The 23,231-nt window shown below is 45.5% G+C and overlaps 2 protein-coding genes across 9 annotated transcripts in view; one reads left to right on the top strand and one right to left on the bottom strand.

Moving 5' to 3' along the window:
- Positions 1–18,830, top strand: part of FAM193A (family with sequence similarity 193 member A) — a 177,930-nt gene extending 159,100 nt beyond the window's left edge. For 4 of the 6 annotated variants that reach the window (XM_081229178.1, XM_081229179.1, XM_081229177.1 and 1 more), the window contains 2 exons: positions 7,707–7,788; positions 18,058–18,829. In XM_081229178.1, the coding sequence (XP_081085304.1) occupies positions 7,707–7,788; positions 18,058–18,151 (176 nt within the window). In that variant the 3' untranslated portion in view covers positions 18,152–18,829. Of the gene's footprint in view, positions 1–7,706; positions 7,789–18,057 lie in introns of all 6 variants that reach the window. The other 2 variants (XM_081229176.1, XM_081229175.1) reach the window with 1 other exon arrangement.
- A 1,740-nt stretch (positions 18,831–20,570) lies between these two features.
- TNIP2 (TNFAIP3 interacting protein 2) overlaps positions 20,571–23,231 on the bottom strand; it is a 35,496-nt gene continuing 32,835 nt past the window's right edge. For 2 of the 3 annotated variants that reach the window (XM_081229373.1, XM_081229374.1), the window contains exon 6: positions 20,571–21,362. In XM_081229373.1, coding sequence (XP_081085499.1) covers positions 21,222–21,362 — 141 coding nt within the window. In that variant the 3' untranslated portion in view covers positions 20,571–21,221. The other variant, XM_081229375.1, reaches the window with a different exon arrangement.

Here is a 23,231-nt window from a genome sequence, read left to right as displayed (position 1 = left end):
CTTTTTCTCATTTTTTAATTGGGTTTTTGGTCTTTTCCTTCCATTTTTTAAGAGTTCTTTATGAATTGGGGATATTAGCCTTTTAACTGCATTACATGCTACAGATATTCCCTGAGGTCGTTAAGTTGTCTTTGACTATGTTTACAATGCTTTTTAGCCATGCACAAGTTTTCTTTTTTACTTTACATAGTCAGTTCACTGATTTTGTATTGCCTCTGGATTTTAAATAATTGTCAGAATTGTTTATACTAATACGAAGGTTAAGGAGGAATGTGCCCAAGTTTTTTTCTAGTATTAGCATGGTTTCACTTTTTTCACTTAGCTCCCTGATACATTTATTTGGAGTTTATTCTTTTGTATCGTATGATGCATGAATCCAGCTTTATCTTTTACAAATAGTTAACCAGTTGTCCCAACACCAGTTATTAAAAAGCTCATCTTGCCCCAGTGACTCAGGATGCCACCGTGTGCTACACTGTGTGTCCTCAGGTCTGTTCTGGAATTTCTCTTCTTTTCCTCTGTGTTCATTCACACGCCATTATTGCATTGAGTTAGCTACTTTAGAAGTTCTGTACATTTTAATGACTTACAGGGCTCTTCTCTCCTCATAGCCTTTTTCAGTGTTTTCCTGGCTATTCTTTCATGTTTGTATTCCCATAAGAACTTTGATATCAGTGTGCCTAGCTCCCTTAAAAAAAAAAAGAAAAAAACAACCTTGTTGATATCTTTATTGGTATTACGTTAAATTTATAAGATAATTTAGGGAGAATTGGTGTCTATGATGTTGTTCGTCCTTCCCAAGAACAAGGGGAGTTTTTCCATTTGTTCAAGTCTACTTTATGTCTTTTAGGAATGTTTTAAATTTTCTCTTATAGGTTTTTCACATTTCTTTTTGAGCTTATTCCTAAGTATTTAATCTTCCTTGCTTTTAATTTTAACGGGGTGTTTTCTACAATCATACCTTCTAACTCTGTCCGTCCGGTGCAGTAGCCAGTCACATGTCACCCCTGAGCACCGAAGTGTGGAAGGTCCAAATTGAGGGGGTGAGTGTAAAAACATAACCAGATTTTGAAAACCTAGTATGAAAAAAAAGAATTTAAAATAACTCAGTATATATATATATATTTTTTTTGGGGGGGGTGGTTGGCTGCACTGGGTCTTCGTTGCTGCGCGGGCTTTCTCTAGTTCAGGCGAGCGGGGGCTACTCTTCATTGCAGTGCGCGGGCTTCTCATTGCGATGGCTTCTCTTGTTGTGGAGCACGGGCTCTAGGCGTGCGGGCTTCAATAGTTACAGCGCACAGGCTCAGTAGTTGTGACACACAGGCTTAGCTGCTCCGCAGCATGTGGGATCTTCTTGGACCAGGGATTGAACCCGTGTCCCCTGCATTGGATTCCTTTTTTTTTTTTTTAATATATTTATTGGAGTATAATTGCTTTGCAATGCTGTGTTAGTTTCTGCTGTACAACAAAGTGAATCAGCTATACGTATCCATATATCCCCTCCCTCTTGAGCCACCCTCCCTATCCCACCCTTCTAGGTCGTCACCAAGCATCAAGCTGATCTCCCTGTGCTATGCAGCAGCTTCCCACTAGCTATCTGTTTTACATTTGGTAGTTTATATATGTCAGTGCTACTCTCTCACTTCATCCCAGCTTCCCCCCCGCCCCCACCGTGTCCTCAAGTCTGTTCTCTACGTCTGCGTCTTTATTGTTGCCCTGCCCGCTAGGTTCATCAGTACCATTTTTTTTAGATTCCATATATGTGCGTTAGCATACGGTATTTGTTTTTCTCTTTCTGACTTACTTCACTCTGTATGACAGACTCTAGGTCCGTCCACCTCATTACAAATAGTTCAGTTTTGTTCCTTTTTATGGCTAATATTCCATTGTATATATGTGCCACATCTTCTTTATCCATTCGTCTGTCGATGGGCATTTAGTTTGCTTCCATGTCCTGGTTATTGTAAATAGTGCTGCAATGAACGTTGTGGTACATGACTCTTTTTGAATTATGGTTTTCTCAGGGTATATGCCCAGTAGTGGGACTGGGCTGCTGGGTTGTATGGTAGTTCTATTTTTAGTTTTTTTAAGGAACCTCCATACTGTTCTCTGTAGTGGCTGTATCAGTTTACATTCCCACCAACAGTGTGGGAGGGTTCCCTTTTCTCCACACCCTCTCCAGCGTTTACTGTTTGTAGATTTTTTGATGATGGCCATTCTGACCGGTGTGAGGTGGTACCTCATTGTGGTTTTGATTTGCATTTCTCTAATGATTAGTGACATTGACCATCTCTTCATGTGTTTGTTGGCAATCTGTATGTCTCCTTTGGAGAAATGTCTGTTTAGGTCTTCCGTGGCAGGTGGATTCTTAACCATTGCACCACCAGGGAAGTCCCAGTATAATTTTTTACATTGATTACATATTGAAATGATAATCTTTTGGACATATTTAATTAAAGTATATATTACTAAAATTAATTTCACTTGTTTCTTTTTAACTTTTTCAATGTGGCTACTACAAAATCTTAAATTACGTATGTGGCTCATGTTGTATTTCTATTGGATAGTGCTCCTCTAACTGGTCATTTGTGTATATGACAGCTATTGCTTTCTGTATGTTAACTTTATATCTCCTACCTTAGCAGATTATTTCATTGTTTGAGTCTTATTGTTGATTCTCTGGGGTTTTCCAGGTACTCTGTCATCTATTTGAAAATAGAGAAAGCTTTATTTCTCCTTTTCCAATTCTTATGCTTCTTGTTTTCTCTTGTTTAATTGCATCATTCTTGAACTTAATGGAAACGTCTGGTGTTTCTACATTAAGATTCTGGCTTTAGGGTAAGGTTTATATATTTTATCATGTTAAGAAAATATCCAACAATTCCTATTTTTCTTGAGTATTTTATCAGGAATGAGTGTTGAATTTTGTCAGAGGTTTTCTAGTATCTACGGAGATTAAACATAATTTTTCTTCTTAGACCTGTTATACTTCATAAAGAATTAGGAAGCTTTTTTTGTTTGTTTTTCATTTTCAGTATTCTAGAGCAATTCACCTTCCATTGGGACTATTTAGGCTTTAATGATTTGATAGGAATCTCCTGTACAGCCCCCGGGCCCAGTGCTTTTTTGTGGGGTAGTTTCCTGATGGTATTCTCTCTGTCCTCTATGGTAATTGGTCTATTTAAGTATTTCTTTCTTCACTGAGGTTAATTTGCTAAACTGTATTTCCGTAGTAAATTCTCTTTTCAGCCAGTTTTCTGCTTATTTACATAGATGACTGCAAAGTACAAACTTTTTTTAAAAATTTATTTATTTTGGGCTGTTTTGGGGTCTTCGTTTATGTGCGAAGGCTTTCTCCACTTGCAGTGAGCGGGGGCCACTCTTCATCGCGGTTTGCGGGCCTCTCACTGTCGCGGCCTCTCGCATTGCAGAGCACAGGCTCCAGACGCGCAGGCTCAGTAGTTGTGGCTCACGGGCTTAGTTGCTCCATGGCATGTGGGGTCTTCCCAGACCAGGGCTCGAACCTGTGTCCCCTGCATTGGCAGGCAGGTTCTTAACCACTGCACCACCAGGGAAGCCCGAGTACATACTTTTTTAAAAATTTCTTTCAGTGGTTATTTTCCTCTTGTCATTTCTTATTTTGTATGTTTGTGCTTTCTCCCTATTATATTTGACTCAGTTAAAGTTAATAGTTTATCTATATAATATTTTCAAAAGCCAGGCTCTTGATTTATCAATTAGGTATACACAGTTGTTTTTTTCTCTGCCTCATTAATTTCTACTTTTATCTTTTTTTTCCTGTGCTTCCTTTTGTTTTACTTCATTGTTCTTTCTAACTTTTTGATTTGGGAATTGAGTTCATTTCTTTTCATTCCTTCATTTTTACTGATCAAAGTATTTAGCACCTTGAATTTTCTCTGATCATTCCTTTAAGTATATCCCACAGTGTATGATAATGTTTCCGTTTGGTTTCTTTTTTAGAAATTCAGTAATTTCCATGTGGTTTTCTTTTCCCCTTTCACCCAATAGTTTAATAAGTGGCTTTTAGGTTTCCAGGTGGGAGAGCCTTGTTTATGTTAATAATTTCTAGGTTTTGTACACTGTGATCCGAGAGTGTTGTTTGTAATATTTCTGCTTCATGAAACTTACTGGTATTTTCTTTGTGACTAGTTTTTGTGACTGCTCTGTGTTCACTTGAGATACCAGTATATTTTCTTTGTTATCATGGTATTAAACTAAATATATATTTATATCCATGATATATCTTTGAGTTAGGTTTAGGTTTAGGTCTTCTGTATCCTTACTTGTTTTTTGTCCTCTTGACATATATTCTGTTATTTATTATTGAGTTTCTGTGTTTTCTTGCATTTCCTGTAGTTTTGCTTTATAAAGGTGGTTTCTTTGTCACTTGGTACATATTCCTAACTAATTTCTTATATTGAATTGTGGTTTTTATTGTTTAAAAATGTCCTTTTTGTTGTGTTTCACACTTTTGGCTCGAATTCTCCTTTGTCTAAGATGGTGATTGCTACCCCTTCTCTCTGTTTCTGTTTGCCTGGTAGGGCACCTTTGTCCTCATCCCTTCATTTCTGGCCTATCTGAGCCACTTGGTTTTAGGTCATTTCCTTGCATACAGCCGAGATGCCTCCGTCCTGCTGTGTGAGCCACATTGACAGTCTTATCTACAGGTGAGGTGAGCCTGTTTCCATGTATTGATAGGACAGCCCTGGCATTATTTTGTAATTATTAGATCAATTATTGTGTGTGTGTGTGTGTGTTTTGGCCATGCTGGGTCTTAGTTGTGGCCTGTGGGCTCCTTAGTTGTGGTATGAGCACTCTTAGTTGCGGCATGTATGCAGGATCTAGTTCCCCGACCAGGGATCAAACCCGGGCCCCCTGCATTGGGAGCGTGGAATCTTAGCCACTGTGCCACCAGGGAAGTCTTCTATTTTATATTTTATATTCACTGATTCTCTCTCTGTGTAAGATGTTTGCCTTTTTTTCTATATATCCTTGGTGTTTAGGAATGTTTATGACTTTGTACTGGTGCTGCCCCTGCACTTATACGTCTAGTGCCCCATCCCTGCTCCAAATGGGGGCCTGTGGCACCACTTACTGCCTGGGGGACAGCCGTGCGCTGACCCTGTTTTCTCTACTCTGCCCTCTTTTGCTGTCCTTTCTCTTCCCATTTTTCAGCTGCATTTGTTTCTGCTTTGTCAGAGTGCACAGTATTTGTAGGTTTGCACGTGAATACATTAGGTGCCCGTGTTGGTCCTCGTGTAGCAGCGTTCCCAGACACATGTCCTCAAGTAGGGGTCAGGGGCACAGAGTCCTCCAAGCTCTGGCGAAGCAAACTGTTTCCTGTGGTCTGAACAGTGAACAGACAGCCTGGCGGGTATGAAATTCTTTAGGTCGCTCTTTCTTTCCACCCTGGTTAATAACAGGTTAATAACATTTTGTTGTGAAAAATGTCTGTCTGATACTGAATCTGGTTATAGTTCCATCCCATTTTTTTTCTTGTGCCAAGATTTTTAATACTGGTTATCAGTTCTAATTAGAAGAGTATTAGAAATCACTTTATAATGAGAGCACTCCTAGCAGACGTGTCTGCTCTGTGTTTGCTTCTGTGGTTGAACCAACTCCTCTTCTAGAACTTTTTTATGGAATAACTTGAGTTCGGCCTTTCTAAGACTTTACCTTCTTTACCTCTGTAAACACTCCTGGCCCACCTCACCTTTCCTCGTGCATCACTGTTTCCTTGACCAGTGTCAGCCAGTGGGCCTCCAGGAGATGCCTGTGGTAGGTGTGCAGCGGAGGCCTGACGAACGGTCTCAGTGGCTGGGAAGGAGCGTGTTGTGAGGGTGACTCATGCATGCTGGCAGCCTGGACTAGGGAGCCTGGGCGGGGTCTGGGAGGGTACCCCAGAAGCAGCAGCAGTGGGATGGAGACAGGCGTCTGCAACTGTTGATGAGGAACATGCCCAACATGGTGACAGGGGCGACAGGTGGGACATGAGTGTGAGGAAGGGGGTGGGGGGAGGATCATTTCTAGATCACTGTCGGAAAGGGAGCGGCCGCAGCAGATCGCAACAGCTTTGCCCGCATTGGGGGTCAGCTGCCTGAAGGGTGGATGTACAGAGGAGGTGGCTTTATGGACGAGCCGCTCATGAAGGAGGTCTGGGGCGGGGTTGGTTTGGTGGTGTTGGTATCCAGGTGTGGCTGAAACCACAGGGATACAGCGGCAGGGGGCGGAGTTGAGGAAGACCCAGGCCGCGAGCTGTCTGTGCAGGAGGGGCCGTGGTCATGCAGGGGGCGTGCGGGGGCTCCTCGGTGGCCACGGCGTTGCCGTGAGCTGGCGGATGTGAAGGCACTCCGCGTGGCGCTGGGAGTCTTCAGCAGTGTTATAGCTGCTGGTGTGCAGGTAAACCGCGCCTTCATTACGCTGCTGTGCAAATGCCCAGTGATGGGAGGAAAGGGGGTCCTTTACTGAAGATCCTGAAAGATTGTCCCATGCTAAGGTGGGGACAGGGCATGGAGACTGGCTTTAACAGAGCACTGTCGGTGGTCTGCACTCGTCCGTGGGTGGAGCCGGGTGCTGTGCGTACACCGCCAGTGCCCCCCAGCACCCAGGTGTGCACGGATGGAGCCTCTGAGCGCCTGGCAGGTACCAAACAGGGTGGGCAGAGCAGAAGAGGGAATTAAAACCCTCAGAGGTGCCAAGGCTCCCTCATCAGTCGTCTCCCTGCTGTAGCCTATTTTCAAAGAGGGTTGCTCAACTGCAAGATGAAATACAGCCTTGCGTTTGGTAGGGACAACCGGAAAAGCTTTTTGATGAAGTCTCTGGATGTTGCTTGGATAAACTGAATGCCTAGAAGAGCCGTCTTCCTCCAGAGGCTGACATCTGGGTCCTGGGTACAGACACGTCCACGGCGTCTGTTGGCAGCCGTGCCCCTGCTACCCCCACCCCCCCGCCCTCCCTCCAGCTGGGCCTTGGGGCAGACAGCCTCTGTCTTCTCAAGGGCTCTCCCGGTGGCTGCAGCAGGTATGTCTCTTCTGCCGGGCCTGAAGCAGTGGTTCCTTCACTCAGCACAGGAGTTCAAATTCCAGGTGACCTGGATGTTCCCAAGTGCATGAGAGAGGTCTGCCCACCTGTGGCCATTTGCAAAATCTCATTTTTGTTTTTTAATTTTTTAAAAAGTTTTATTAGACAAGTTCTCACTTTCTTTTTTTTTTTTTTGCGGTAGGCGGGCCTCTCACTGCTGTGGTCTCTCCTGCTGCGGAGCACAGGCTCCGGATGCGCAAGCTCAGCAGCCATGGCTCACGGGCCCAGCCGCTCCGCGGCATGTGGGATCCTCCCAGACCGGGGCACGAACCCGTGTCCCCCGCATCAGCAGGCGGACTCTCAACTACTGCGCCACCAGGGAAGCCCCTCACTTTCTTTTTTTCTTTTTTTTTTTTTTTTTTGGCCGCACCCCACAGCACGTGGGATCTTAGTTCCCCCAAGCAGGGATGGAACCTATGTCCCCTACATTGGAAGCACAGAGTCTTAACCACTGGACCGCCTGGGAAGTCCCATGCAAAATTTCATTTTAGAAGGGATTTTTAGTTTGTGAACTTGTTGAAATTAAGTAAAACCAAATGCTTTGCTCTGTCCCGCTAAGATGGCCTGCTGTTTAGTTGACTTGCCTCTTTTCTTTCATCTTACAGATGATGTCTTTCTGCCTAAAGATATCGACCTAGACAGTGTGGACATGGACGAGACAGAGAGGGAAGTGGAATATTTCAAAAGGTAATTGTTAGGAGTGTGGTCCGAAAAAAGGATGGTTTCGTGGTTACCATGCATGACCCTCCCACATAGCACGGCCGCTTGTCTTGGACAGAAGTTGTGTCAGCTAGCCAAGCAGCCCGGCTCCTTTGTAACATTCTAGCACGTGAAGGCCTGCCGTGCACATCCCACCCACACCCCGAGCATACACGCACTAGCCTTCTCGCCCACACTCTCACACTTCATTCACTTCTCCCTCCCCGTGTGTGTAAAGACTGGTTTATGGCAGCGTATCTCAGAGTGGTCCTGGACCAGCAGCATCACATCACCTAGGAACTTGGGACCCCACATCCGTGTTCTCACAAGCCTCCCAGCTGATCTTTATATGTGCTGGCATTGGAACACAGTGATATGGCATGCTTTTAAGGAGAAAAGTAACATTTTGGATGATTTACTCAGGTTTCCTGATATGCAGACTTTATTAGTACATGTTTAATAATATTTGTCATAATATGTTCAATAATATCTACAATGTGAGTCATGGCAAGAAAATTTTTCTTTAAAGTGCCTTGTTCTCTCTTGGAAAGTACTTTAATCTCTTTGTTTCAGAAAGCACGCACACATGTACATACACACTCACAAAAGCAGTTTGCAGTACAAAAAGTCATAAATTCATAAATGAAGTATTGTAAAATTCTAAATGTTTCTTAAAATTATATATATTTATAATGTGTGTGTGTATTTTTAAATCTTAGCAGATGGTACAGCATTTGCTAAAGTTAAGCATTTGTAGTTGAAACCCTTAACTAGGATGAGAAGGGCCTCTCCTAAACATGGTGAAGGGCATCCATAAAATCAGTAAATGTTATATACATCATGGTGAAACATTACAAGCCATTCCTTGAGATTAAAAAAATAATAACAATGATGCCCCTTATCACAACTTCTATTTTTAAAGTAATAAAAAGAAACAAAGGGATAAGGATTCGAATGAAGAAGTGGAATTGTCATTCTCAGATGATATGAATGTGTTTGTACAAAGTCCAAAAGAATCTGTAGCTAAATTACTTGAATTATTTTTTTAAATTGATTGATTGATTGATTGATTTGGCTGCATTGGGTCTTAGTTGCGGCCTGCGGGATCTTTGTTGTGGTGAGTGGGCTCTTCATTGTGGAGCGCAGGCTTCTCTCCAGTTGTGGTATGTGCGGGCTCAGTAGTTGTGGCATGTGGGCTTAGTTGTCCTGCGGCATGTAGGATCTTAGTTCCCCAGCCAGGGATTGAACCCGCGTCTCCGGCATTGGAAAGTGGATTCTTAACCACTGGACCGCCAAGGAAGTCCCTAATTTTTTTTTTAATATTTATTTATTTACTTATTGACTTATTTATTTATTTATTCGGCTGTGTCGGGTCTTAGTTGCAGCACGCAGGATCTTTGTTGTGGCATGCAGGATCTATCGTTGCAGCGCGCAGGCTCTCTAGTTTTGGCGCACAGTCTCAGTAGTTGTCGCACGTGGTCTCTCTAGTTGTGTTGCATAGGCTCTAGAGCACGTGGGCTTAGTTGCCCCGCGGCATGTGGGATCTAGCTCCCCAGCCAGGGATCAAACCCGCATCCCCTGCATTAGAAGGAGGATTCTTAACCCCTGGACCACCAGGGAGGTCCCTAAATTACTTGAATTATTAACACAGTTTGCCCTGAGGCTGGATTCTGGGGAGCAGGGGATAGAATAGGGGCATTTCTTGGATGTAGGCAAAGCTTTGGAGGAATATTTTCCCAAGGTAGACCTGCAGGATTCACACACCTTAAAATCATGCATGACCTTATAAACAAAGATTATCAAACACCCAAGACCTAGGAACAACAATAAAAATCCAGAAATGAAAAATAGAATTATTAAAGTCAAGACGTCAGTAGATAGATACCTGATAAACAGATGAGACACTGCTGAAGAGGGAATTAATGAACTGGAAGATATATCTGGAAAATGTACCCAGAATGCACCAAGATATAAGGAAAATAGAAAATGTGAAAGAGGGCTTAAGAGACACGGAGGAGTGGCTAAGTCTGACATACACCTAACGGAAGGCCCTCTGAGAGAGAATGGAGACCACAGAAAAACAGGATTTAAAGAGATAAGATGCCTGAGGATTTTGCAGAACTAATGGGAAATTTGAATCTACAAATTCAAAAGCACAACATATACCAGTAGGATAAAAAAACAAAAATCCATATCTAGACATAGCATATGAAACCAGAGACCATGGAGTGATATTTACAGTGTTGAAAGAAGATTTGTCAGTCTATAATTATGTATCCCACAAAACTATTCTTTCCCATAATAAAGAAAAACTGTAGGAGCTTGCTACAAAGAGACCTGTTTTAAAAGGAAACATCTAAAATTATACTTTAAGAAAAAGGAAATCGGGAATTCCCTGGTGGTCCAGTGGTTAGGATTCCATGCTTCCACTGGAGGAGACATGGGTTCAATCCCTGGTCAGGGGATTAAGATCTTGCAAGCTGCACAGCGTGGCCCCCCACCAAAAAAAAGAAAAGAAAAAGGAAAGTGATCTCAGAAGATCACTGTAACATACACAGGAAGGAATGAAAAACAGCCTGATAAGTCTAGGTAAATGTCTAACTGACATTATGTTTGAAAGAACCCCAGTACTGAACAGCAGTAGTACGTCAGTTAAGTGTGAAATAATCAGAGCTGAATATCCTGAAGTCCTTCTGTTGTTCAGGTAGTTAACATTCAGACTTTAAGCTAAATGGGCAGGACACAATTTCAAGAGCAAGCATTAAAAGAATAGAAATAGGGTGTATAAATTGCTAATCAGTAGAAGGAAAAAAATCAAAACAAAAAGAAAAATAAATAAATGTAGAGAAAGTACAATAAACAAATTTTAAAAAGATGATAGACACAAGTCCAGTTGTGTCAGTAACCATGATAGGCAGTAAGCAGACAAAATTAAAAGTAGTTTGTCAGGGCTTCCCTGTTGGCGCAGTGGTTGAGAGTCTGCCTGCCGATGCAGGGGACATGGGTTCGTGCCCCGGTCCGGGAAGATCCCACATGCCACGGAGCGGCTGGGCCCGTGAGCCATGGCCGCTGAGCCTGCGCGTCCGGAGCCTGTGCTCTGCAACGGGAGAGGCCACAACGGTGAGAGGCCCGCGTACAGCAAAAAAAAAAAAAAAGTAGTTTGTCAGGTTGTGTTAAATTTTATATATATACACACACACACACACACACACACATATGTATATATACTGTTTACAAGAAAATACCTAAACTATAATGAAAAGAAAGGTGGAAATAAAGAGAAAGGAAGAAGGAAACTGTTACAGTGGTTATTCTCAGACGAAGTATATTTTAACACGGGATAGATGAAGTTTGCTACATAATGATAAAATGTTCAATTTGTCAGGAAGAAGTAGGAATTTTAAACACAAGTACTTAATGAAATAGCCTCAAGATACAAAAAGCAATTTGGGCTTCACAGAGAATCAAACAAATCCACCATCCTGGTGGGAAATCTCAGACCATTTCTCTGCGTCCTGATTGGCTTGAGCAGCCCAAGCCCCACTGTGAAGATGTGGAAGATCAACACAGCTTGACTGGCAAGCTTAGTCTAACGGATGTAGGTGAAACCCTGCATCCAAGAAACAGCTGAGTTCTTACACACACGGGGCCATCCACAGAAACGGGATATGTGCTGGGCCACAGAAAGCAAGGCTCAAACATGTCAAAGAAGGATGTATAATTTGTGTTCTCTGACCACAACATGTTGAAGTTGCATATTTACAATAGGTACATTTTAAGTCCCTAAATATTTGGAAATCTGGAATTATGTAAGTGTAAATAACTCATGGGTCAAGTAAGGAACCACAGTGGACATTTAAAAATATATAGAACTAAAAGATAAGGAAAATATTGCACGTGAAAACCTGTGGAATGCAGAAAAGGTTTTGCTCATGGGTGTGAAGAAAAGGAAACCCTCCTACACTGTTGGTAGGAATGTAAATTGGTACAGCAATATGGAGAGCAGTATGGAGGTTCCTCAAAAAACTAAAAATAGAGCTACCATATGACCCAGCAATCCCACTGCTGGGCATATATCCAGAAAAAACTATAATTCAAAAAGATACATGCACCCTTATGTTCATAATGGCACTGTTTACAATAGCCAAGACATGGAAACAAGCTAAATGTCCATCGACAGATGAATGGATAAAGAAGATGTGGTACATATACACGATGGAATATTACTCAGACATAAAACAGAACGAAATAATGCCATTTGCAGCAACATGGATGCAACTGGAGATTATCATACTAAGTCAAGTAAGTCAGACAGAGAAAGACAAATACCATGTGATATCACTTATATATGGAATCTAAAATATGACACAAATGAACTTATCTACGAAACAGAAACAGACTCACAGACATAGAGAACAGTCTTGTAGTTGCCAAGGGGGAGGGGGGAGGGGGAGGGGGGAGGGGGAGTTTGGGGTTAGCAGATGTAAGCTATTATATAGAGAATGGATAAACAACTAAGGTCCTACTGTAGAGCACAGGGAACTATATTCAATACCCTATGATAAACCACAATGGAAAAGAGTATATATATATACATATATATATATATATATACACACACACACACACACACATATACATATGTATATAAAACTGAGTCACTTTGCTGTACAGCAGAAATTAACACCACATTATAAATCAACTATACTTCAAGAAAATTTTTTAAAAAAAGAAAAGGTTTGCCCTTGGGAGCACTTCCACTGAAGCCTTAAATGATGGAGTTAAGTATTAAAAACCTGAAAATTAAGGCTTCCCTGGTGGTGCAGTGGTTGAGAGTCCGCCTGCCGATGCAGGGGACACGGGTTCATGCCCCGGTCTGGGAAGATCCCACATGCCGCGGAGCGGCTGGGCCCGTGAGCCATGGCTGCTGAGTCTGCGCGTTCAGAGCCTGTGCTCCGCAACGGGAGAGGCCACAACAGTGAGAGGCCCGCGTACCGCAAAAAAAAAACCCCTGAAAATTAATGAGTTTAGGATTTAATTTGAGAAATTAGGAAAACAGCAATAGAATAAACTCAAAGTGAAACAAAGGAGATAATACATAAGAGCAATAATGAAATAGGAAACAAAGATAAGATCATCAAAGCCAAAATTTGATTCTTTGAAAACATTAAATAAATAAACCTTTGAGAGACTAGTCAAGAAAAGTAGAAAAAAGACAAAATACCACAGTTAGATGGAAGAAGAAACAGAATGTTGATAATTATCAAAGTTGGATGGTGGCTCTGTTCATTGTACCACTCTCTGCTTTTGGGTGTGTTTGAAATTCTCTGTAATATAAAGGGTTTCTTTGATTTTGTGAGTACGTAAGTGAAAAGGAGGACATAACTCCAGAGACTGGGAGCAACTTTACAACAATTAACTTTAAAACTTAAATAAGACACAAAATTAACCCAATAGAAAAATAGCATGAATGGTCCAGTAACAATTAGATTAAAGCAGCAGTTCTAAGTCTTCCCAGTAAGAAAACTATATTCTGACAGTTTCACAGAGAATTGTCCAGGACTTTCAAAGAAAGATTATTCGGTCTTGTAGATTCTACCAGAGAATTGAAATGAGACAGCACAGGAGCATGCTCCCCACTTTGTTTTATGAGAGAAGTAAAATGTTGATACCAAAATCTGCCAAAAACAATACCAGAAAAAAATGGGACATTACACATTTGTTTCTCTCATGAATATTAGTTGCAAAAATAATCACGAAAATATTCACATGCTAAATCCAACAGTGTACAGTATTTTCAAAGAGCAGCATGTTACCAAACCGGCTTACCCCAGGATTGAATGCAAGGAGTTTCTGATGTTAGGAAATCCGCAATGTTATCTGGCACATTAACATAGTAAAGAAGAGCCATGTGATCATTTCAGTGAGTTCAGGAAAAAACCTTTGCTAAAATCTTAGCACCCATTTATAACTAATTTTTTTTAATAGTAAGCAATAGAAGAAAATATCTTTAACCTTAGAAAAGGAATTTACCAAAAGAGGAAGAGAAAGAAGAGAAAAGAAAGCTGCATGAAACATTTTCCAACATGGGAAAGATGAAGCACGTTCAAAACAGAGCCGCCCTGCCGCCCTCTTATTTCCTCTTCTGGTCAACCCTAAGCCGTGGTTCCTGGCGAGCACTGTAAGACAGACAAGAAATTAAAGGCATAAGGCATGGAAAGGAGGAAGTAAAATTTCATTTTACAGATGATCTAATTGTCTATGTAGGAAATTACGGAAGAAAACATAGGACAGTTTAGCAAGAGCCTGGCTGTAGGATAAGTTTACAGAAGTTATTTTTCTCTACACCATCAGTAATTCAAAAATGTAGTTTACGTGAAGACAGCGTTTATCACAGCAGCAAGATCTGTGCAGTATCCATGAATAAATCTAGTAGGAGTTGCACAAGACTCGTGCACAGAAGGCGATGAGACTTCACAGAGGAGCATTGAAGGACCTGGGTCACACAGGTTCTTCATGTTCATTCGTAGAAGAATTAGTGCCTTTGAGCTCAGTGAATTTTAACAAAGTGAGCACATCCAGGTAACCACCACCCGGCCAAGGTGTGCATTATCAGCACCCAGAAGCCTGCTTCATATGTCCCCAGTCACTACCAGCACCCCCAAAGTAAAGATGATCTTTCACCATACATTAGTTTTGCATATTTTTGAACTTCATATAAATGGAACTACACAGCAAAAAGAAAAAAAAAATTTAGTATGTTCAAGCTCTCCAGCTTCTGCAAGTTTATCTGTGGATTTAAAACCCAAGAAGGGTTTTGTGGAACTTAACACAGTGTTTCTAAAACTTGTTGGGATGGACACATTGTGATACAGTCAAAGGAGAAGTGTTATAGCAACAAAAAGGAACAAACCAGAGCAATCTGCAACACAGATGCATCTTACAAACTGAATGTTAAACAAAAGAGACAGAATGCTCAAGAATATACGTGATATCCAATTTATATAAACTAAAAATTAGGCAAAACTAAAGTACATTGTTTGATATGCCTACTGTTCAGTCCGGCAGCTGTACTGCTGGGGGCTGCCCAAAAGCCCAAGAGAAAGCAGAGTGGATGCCTGCACAACGACTTGTTCCTGAATGTCCCTAGGAGTCTTATTTGCAGCCCCAAACTGGGATCAACCCAGAGGTCCACACAGATGAGCAGATAAACAAAACGGCGCTCTGTCCATCCAGTGGATGCTACTCAGCAGTAAAAAGCTGCTGCTGCAGCACATGGACAGTCCTCAGAGGCGGCGTGCTTAGTGCAAGAAGCCGGACACAGAATGCGTGCGGAGGTTCCACTGACACGAAATCCCAGAATACACAGGTTCATCTGTGGTCACAGATCACGAGGTCGCTGTTTGCCTGGGGCCAGAGCGGAAAGGAGACTTGGGGTTTTGTGGGAATGTTCTGTGTCCTGGTTGAGGTTATGGTTTCCCAGACGTGTAAGTTTGTCAGCACTGTGGGCTCTACACTAACTGCAATTTGCTGTACATAAATGACACCTAAATAAAGTATGTTCTTAGAAGTGAAGTATGTTGTTCAGGGATGCGTACGGAGGCATTAAGACTTTAAAGAAAGACACGGAAGTGAGCAACGTAAAAAGCCAGAATGGTGATTACTTCTGAGGAGAGGAAGCACCAGGCAGGGGGGTCCCCCAGCTTGACTCTGGTGATCCACGGTATTTGCTTTATAATGATTCTTTATGTTAGACATTTGTTTTATTCACCCTGCTATGTATGTGTTACATTGACGCAAAAAAGAAAAAAAATTGTAAAGGATTGCTAATATCCTCCTAGAAGAATAGGAATAATAAGGAAGGCTCCTTTTCCTACCCATTGTAAAGACTTGGAAAGTCTTGGTTATTAAAATATGGTGACATTGGTGCCCAGAAACAGGCCTGTACGAACACTGAGCTTTGGTGTATGACAAAAGATGGGTTGGCTGATCACTGTGGGAATAAAGGTGTGTTCGTAAATGGAGCTGTGCAAGTGTGTTACCCCTGCATCACACCACACTCAAAGTCAACTTCAGATGGGTTAAGATTTTAAGTGTCATATGCAAACCTTTTAAATTTCGAGCATAGGGAAAGATTTCTCAGAAATACCAACCATAAAATAAAAGATGGATAAATTAAGCTACATTAGAATCAACAATTTGCTTTAAAGAAAGTGAGAAAACAATATTTGCAGTGCATCACAAAGGATTAGTATCAAGATGTGTAAACGTTACAGACCATTAAGGACAGACCTGTTGACAAGCGGGCAAATGAAACAGTCGATGTCACAGAAAACCTGTGACCAGTTAACTGTGGGAGGCCTCAGCCCGACTGGCACTGGGGAGCAGCTGGGCCCGACCCCCTCCACGGGCGAGGAGCAGCAGGTCAGGTCAGACCACCTTGGAGAAGAGCTTGGCGGCTCTTGTAAAGTTGCAATGGCCAAGTTGTGCGTCCCACATACTCCAGCAAACAGTCCCACGCACCTGTGGCCTTGCGGAGGAATCGCATGAACGTACTGTTGAATGAAAGGAGCAACATGAAAGCATACAGCACAGTTCTGTTCCTGTGTGTTTAGAAATCAACATGAGGGACTTCCCTGTGGTCCAGTGGTAAAGAATCTGCCTTCCAACGCAGGGGACGCAGGTTCAATACCTGGTCGGGGAACTGAGATCCCACATGCCACGGGGCAGCTAAGCCTACGTGCCACAACTACTGAGCTCGCACGCCTCAACTAGAGAACCTGTGTGGTGCAGCTACAGAACCCACGTGCCCTGGAACCCGTGCGCCACAACAAAAGATCCCGCGTGCCTCAACGAAGATCCTGCGTGCCGCAACGAAGACCTGACACAGCCTTAATTAATTGATTAATTAATTAAATGTTAAAAAAAGAAAGAAAGAAATCAACACGAGCCACCATCGAGTCGTGAAACTACAAAGAACCATGAGGATTGCTGGTTGCAAAGGCTGGGATGGTGGCTCCCTGCTTGGGAGGGCACAGCATGGCACCCCAGGGTTGGCAGTGTTGGGTTTCTTGACCTGGGGGGGTGGGTACCCAGGCTTTTGCCTTATAGTTACCTGTACTCGCGTGTTCTGTACACATGTATGTAAGTATGCGTGACCCAGTCCACAGTTGGCAGTACGGAGGCCTGATGGGAGGTGGTGTCTAGAGTGGAGCCAGGGTGTGGGGAGGACGCAGACCAGGTCGCCTGGGCCCCGTGGAGACCTTGCTTTGGTTCGGGCTGCAGCTCTTCTCTGAGCGGCTTAGAGCAGGGACGTGGTTGGTGCTTCCGAGCGTTCTGGCTGCGGCGTGAAGGGTGGGGACACACATGTGCTGATGCAGAGACAGTGGAGGAGGAGGTGGAAGCTTCCAGAAGGTTTAAAAGGTAACACCACTAGGACTTGGGGTTGACCAGCTGTGTCCAGGGAAAGAGAGTTTGGATCCTGGGAGACGGTGCAGCCCTTCGCCGAGGGGCGGGGTGGCCGGGGGCTTCATTTACCTGGACACAGTCCTCCAGGTACACAGCACCGACGACTGGTTCAGCGATTTAACCACAGCTGAAGCAAAAACACTTCATTTCACCTTCTGGACGAGTGACAACAATACCATTTTCTAGTTTAATCCAAATTCCTGCTACCCATGTTAGTGCTGGAAGGGTGAGAATTTCAGGAATTAGGCAAAAGTAAGGGCTTTTGAAAGAAAATGTTCTTTGCTTCATTTAGTATGGAACTCGGCCATCATTGCCTGGGAAGCAGGGGGCAGCACGCAGGTGGTGCTCCAGAGCCAGACGGTGAGGCTGCACTGGCCTTGGAGGCCTGTGGGCATTCCTGTGCACTCGACCTGCCCCTGAGGGTGGGGGCGGGGGCGAGGGGGGTGCGGGCAGTGTTGTAACTGTGTCTCATATAAGTTCTTGTTTCACATCACACTCACTGTGACCTCGTGGATAAATGAGGGCAGGCTGGTGGCCGTGGGCAGAGCTTGGCTGGGACGGGCAGCTTCCTGAAGAACGAGAGAAAAGCACACAAAGCCCCAGAGATGTCCAGGGTGCTGGCCAGTGTCCTGAAGGTGGGACCCTGTTCCTCCTGCACCAAGGCGTGGGGAGATGGTGGACGCCAGCGGTGTCCCGCACACTGAGCCCTGTTGGGTGCTGGGCTTCGCTGGCTGCATCCCGGGTGTGGGCCTCTTCCTCCCATGACCGCTGGGCTTCTTTTCTTCGCAGGTTCTGTTTGGATTCCGCTAGGCAGACCCGACAGAGACTGTCCATCAACTGGTCCAATTTCAGCTTGAAAAAAGCCACCTTTGCTGCCCACTGAACGAGGACCGCCTGGAGAGGGACGCGTGGGCGGTGGGCCGGGCCCGGAGCTGCCATGCCTGCCCCGGGCTGTGCGGGTGGGCCGCCGCACCCGAGCCCCCTCCCGACCGAGAACTTGCTGCTCGACCCGCATTGTTAGCTCGTGTGCGTGTAGTCTGTGAGTGAGCCGCCTTGACCGTAGCTCTGCCGTCGGATCGGAACAGTAGCTCTGCCACCTTCTCCACCGCCGCGGCCTCAGAGGCCTGGGCCGCGGCCGGATGGGTTCGCATCCCCACGTGGCCCGTTGCCTCTGTGTCTCGCCCTGTCCCGCCACCTGTCCTGCCGGGGTGTCGCTGCGCTCAGCTCTCTGTGCCCTGCGTCCCACCCGAGGCGGCCGGGCAGGGCAGGGCTCTCCGTTCTCCTCCACAATCTACTGTTTAAGAGTGTACACGTCGCGCTGTCCGTGTCTGATCCCCCTGACTTGTAGCCAGCTTGTGTAAGATCCCTTGCAGAATGAGAAAGTTCAAAAACAAAACACCCACCCAGTACTCACACCATCAAGTCTGTTAGAGTGTTCGGCTGTATTAACACGGAGGCCTGCCTGGCTACTTTTTTAACATATTGTTAAGTAATATTAAAATCATGTCTTTCTTTTTGAAAGATGGAATACATTAGTACAGCAGGAGGCCTCGTCTGGTTGCTTTGTGATGGGCTGCGGCGGGGAGGGGGCGGGCAAGCTGATGGCTATGCCCCCGAGGGGACCCCGGGCCCTGGCCCTGGAGCACCTCTAGGGTCGCCGGCAGCGGCAGCTCTCGATTCCTGGTGCCCTCACCATCCTCCATCCAGCAGGTCACCCGGGCCTTTGCGTGCCCAGGACAGAGCCCAGCCAGGGACTCAGCGCTGTCGGTGGGCCACAGTGGTAAGTGCCAAGAGGACAGCAGGGGTGTGGAGAAGGGGCTGGGGGGCCCAGCAGGGGGAAGTGGGGAGTGGGCTGGGCTTCCATATGGCCTTGTAGGCAGGTGCCCCCACCCAGTCTCGGGGTGGGGAGGGTGATCTCTAATACAGCAGTGAAGAACTACAAATATTTAATTGGGTATAAGCTGGCAACAATGTGCTAATAGTATTTAGAGTGAACAAAAGGAATCCCAGCGTGGTCCCTTTCTTCTGAGCTCTGCCATCAGCGTGCAGAAAGCTGGCGTGGAGCTGCCGCCTGGTTGCAGCCTAGCTTCCACTCACCCCCTAGAACACTCCATAGCTCCTGCTGCTCCCGGCCTCTTGGTGAAGCTGCTTCTGTGCACATATAAGGATATGGCTGGTCCCAGAGTGAAGGGGGCACGGCGAGGGCCCCACTTCTGTGTGGAAACCGTGCCCGGCCTGGCTCTTAGCCTGAGAGAGGGTGAGTGGGACTGGCCTGTGGAATTATTCTGACGGTTGGACCCACAGGGCTTCCGGACAGACGGGATGCAGGTAGGAGGATGAGAGGGGACAAGGAGGACCCCAAGGCTGTGGTCTGAGCTCTGGGAAGGATGGGCTGCGGTCCCTGGAGGGGTCCCGTCTGCAGTGCCCATCAGGCACCCGGTGAAGTGTTCATGAACCTGTGTAGACGGGACCAGGGTTCGAGCCCCGGAACCAGGCATCAAGAGTAGGTGGGGATGAGGGCAGCCTGGAGGCCGTGGGGCAGGGAGAGACTGGCCACGTGGCTCTGATGCTGAGGTGACCTTGGCCGGCGCCCAGTGGAAGCTAGTTTACAGGAGAGCAGGGGAGGGGCAGCAAGGCAGAGGGGCTTTGGGGTCAAGAGGCCGGCTCGTTTTTCTGGGTGATGGGGTGATCCAGCAAAGGAAGAAACTGAGGCCGGGCCGTGACCGCGCCAGAGGGTGTCCTCGGGAGGGGCAGAGACCCCCCCACGTTCCCCCCGGGACCCCAAGCCCAGGGCTGGGCTCATCCCCCCCTGGCTGAGGCTGGGCACTTGGTGAGAGCACAGGCAGGGCCAGGGAGCAAACCCTGGGACGAGTCCAGGCTGGACCCCCTAGGGGGAGCTGCCTGCTCGGGCCCTGAGACCCGCCTGTGCCCATCCCTGTTCTCCCGGGGAACAGTCCTGAGGCCGTCCGGGGGCCGAGCCACCTGTAGGCCTCCGCTTCCTCGTCTGCCCTGTGGGCCACGTTGGCTGTTGAGAGCTACAGGTTCCCCGCTGTGAGGTGAGCCGTGGTGAGGGGAGCCCTGTGTGCCCCAGCACTGAGCACCACACACACCACCACACGCGGCTCCTGAGGGGCCCCTGCTGCCTCCACACCCGGCTCCGCCCAGCACGTGGGCCTGCCGTCTACACCTGGTTCCGAGTCTGCACGCTTGGCCCCTCAGACCTCCCGGCCTCTCCCCTTGCCGGAATGCGCTTCCCGAGTTCCCTGGAAATGCCACCCAACCCGCAAGACCCAACCCTAATGTTCCTTTGGATCACTCCTCAAGGGGGCATCTCAGGAACACAAAAGAGGATGGATTCAGGCCCCGGGATGCTCAGGCCCTGGTCAAGGGTTCTGGTGACTTGTTACTGTGGTCTAGGAGTGAGCCAGGTCCTCACCCCAGTCCGTACATTGACAGATGGGGACACCAAAGCCCCAGGCGAGTCCCTCAGATTCCCGATGAGGTCACTCCCCGACCTGGGGTCAGCCTCTGGGGAAGCCTCTTCAGATCACGTTGACAAGTAATCTTACGATGAAATAACAATAGCTAAAAAAACAGCAAAATGTCCTTTTATTGAAGTTTGCCTACATACTCGTGCCATTAAAAAATCAAAATGTTATGGTACCAGAAAGGATTGATACTTCTCAATTTCATTACTATATTTTTTTAAAAGAAGAAAAACGTTAATTAACCCACAGTTCATACTGTTTTACTGTTTTAAACACAAATAAAACCTCCAAATCATCACAGAGAATGACAGAATGGAAGTGACTTTCTGCTGCTTCATCTTGACAATCACAGGCGATCACTGTCCGTTTTGGATCCACTACTAAATGTTAAGAGTAAACAGCACTGAGGGGTGGGAGACACGAAGCACGGAAGGAGATTTCAGACAGCTCTGGACTGTGAAGAACTTAACTGTCAAGACAAGTCACGTAGCTGAGTGTGTGGAGCCAGCTGGGTCCTGGGAGCCCCGGCTTGTCTTTGGTGGAGAATGCGGTATCGTCTGGAGAGTGAGAACCATGTGCCTGGACTATTAAACTCAGCAGCAGCATCTGTGGAGGAAGAGTGGCTACAGAAACCGTCCTCCTGCTGTTAACAATTGTGAAACCAAGGAAGTTTTTTTAACGGTGTTCTTGGATGTTGGAACAGAGGCGGCACGTGGCAGTGTTTCCTGAGTGAAGAGCAGGGAACAAGGTGAGCCTCCGAGGGCCCCAGCTTCCGGCCTGGAGGCAGCCTGCAGGCCCCAGCACAGGGAGGAGCCCAGCAGGGTTTCTGAGCAGAGGGAGCAGAGACCAGCATGGGGGTGGCTGCACTTAGAGCACTCCATGGGTCTGCAGAGAATCCCCTCAAATCTACTCATCTGTGCACGTGTGGCATAAAGTTCCATAAATCCAGGGGGAAAGTTTCCACCAACCAGGGTGGAGAGACCTGGTGATACACGGGTATTGGCGTGGAGCCCTCAGAAGGGTCTCAGCTCGGCAGTGGGCTTCTGTTACCCTAGTATGGAATCTAAAGCTAAATGCAAGTCTTAGAAGGATCAAACTGATCCTAAGTAACTGCCTGCTAGAACAAAGTCCAACATTCTTTTAAAAGAAATACAAAACCATCCCACACTAAACAAAGTAAAATTCAGAATGTTGGAATCCAGGCAAAAAATTAGCAGGCCATCCCAAGAAGGAAAATATAAACCATAAATCGGAAGAAATATCAAACAAGCAATAGAAACAGAACCAAAGACGGTGAATTTGCAGGCAAGAACTTTAAAATGACCATTACAAATCTTACGACAATGCTGAAGGATATAAAGGAAAACATGAACAAGATGGAGAACTGGAAGATATAAAAATGATCCAAATCCAAAGGACAAAAGATACAATATCTAAAATGAAAAATACTACAACAGCAGATTAGAAACTCTGGAAGAAAATACCTGTGGCCTTGAAGGCATATAAATAGAAACTACCAGAAATGAAGTACTGAGAGAAGAGAGACTGGGGAAAAAAATGACCTGTGGGAGGGAATTCCCTGGCAGTCCGGTGGTTAGGACTCAAGTTTCCACTGCAGGGGCACGGGTTCGATCCCTGGTCGGGGAACTAACATCTCGCATGCTGTGCGGCGCAGCCAAAAAATAAAAAACCTGTGGGACCATATCAGGCATTCTAACACACATGTAACTGGAGTCCAAGAAATGGGGGGCGGGGGCGTACTCATTTTAAAATCAGTTTGTCATAGAGGCCTACTGGGATTGTGACTGAGATTGTACTGAGTCTATAGATAAACTTGGGAAGAACTGACATCTTAAAGACTACTGAGTTCCCAGTCTATGAACATGGTATCTTTTATTTGTGTGCTCTTGAATTTCTCTCAGTAATATTTTGCAGCTTTTATTGTAAAGGTTTTGCACACTTCTGATAATTTTTTTCTAAGCATTTTATGTTTTTGACACTACCTAAGTAGAGTTATGCATTAGTTTCCTGGGGCTCCCATAAAAAAGTGCCACAAACTAGGTGGCTTAGGAATTTATTCTCTCAGTTCTGGAGGCTATAAATCCAAGATCCAGGTGCCAGCAGAATTGGTTCCTTCTAGACGTTATGAGGAAAAATTTCTTCCGTGCCTCACTCCTGGCTTCTGGTGGTCACTGGCAGTCCTTGGTTTATACATGCATCACTGCAATCTCTGCCTCTGTCTTCATACGGTATATTCTCACCTGTGTCTGTCTCTTGTCCTTTTCTTATAAGAACACCAGTCATTGGATTTGGGGCCCACTCTAATCCAGCAGGACATCACCTGAGATTATACCTGCAAAGACCCTATTTCCAGATGAGGTCACATTCACACATTCTAGGGATTAGGACTTCAACATCTTTTTGGTAAACATATCTTTTGGGGGAGACACAGTTCAACCCACAACAGGTTTATAA

This window comes from Mesoplodon bidens, assembly GCF_964165515.1.
Source record: "Mesoplodon bidens genome assembly, chromosome: 1".
NCBI classification, from domain to species: Eukaryota; Metazoa; Chordata; class Mammalia; order Artiodactyla; family Ziphiidae; genus Mesoplodon; species Mesoplodon bidens.
Note: the sequence above shows the minus strand (reverse complement) of the source record. Positions and strands in the feature narration are given on the sequence as shown.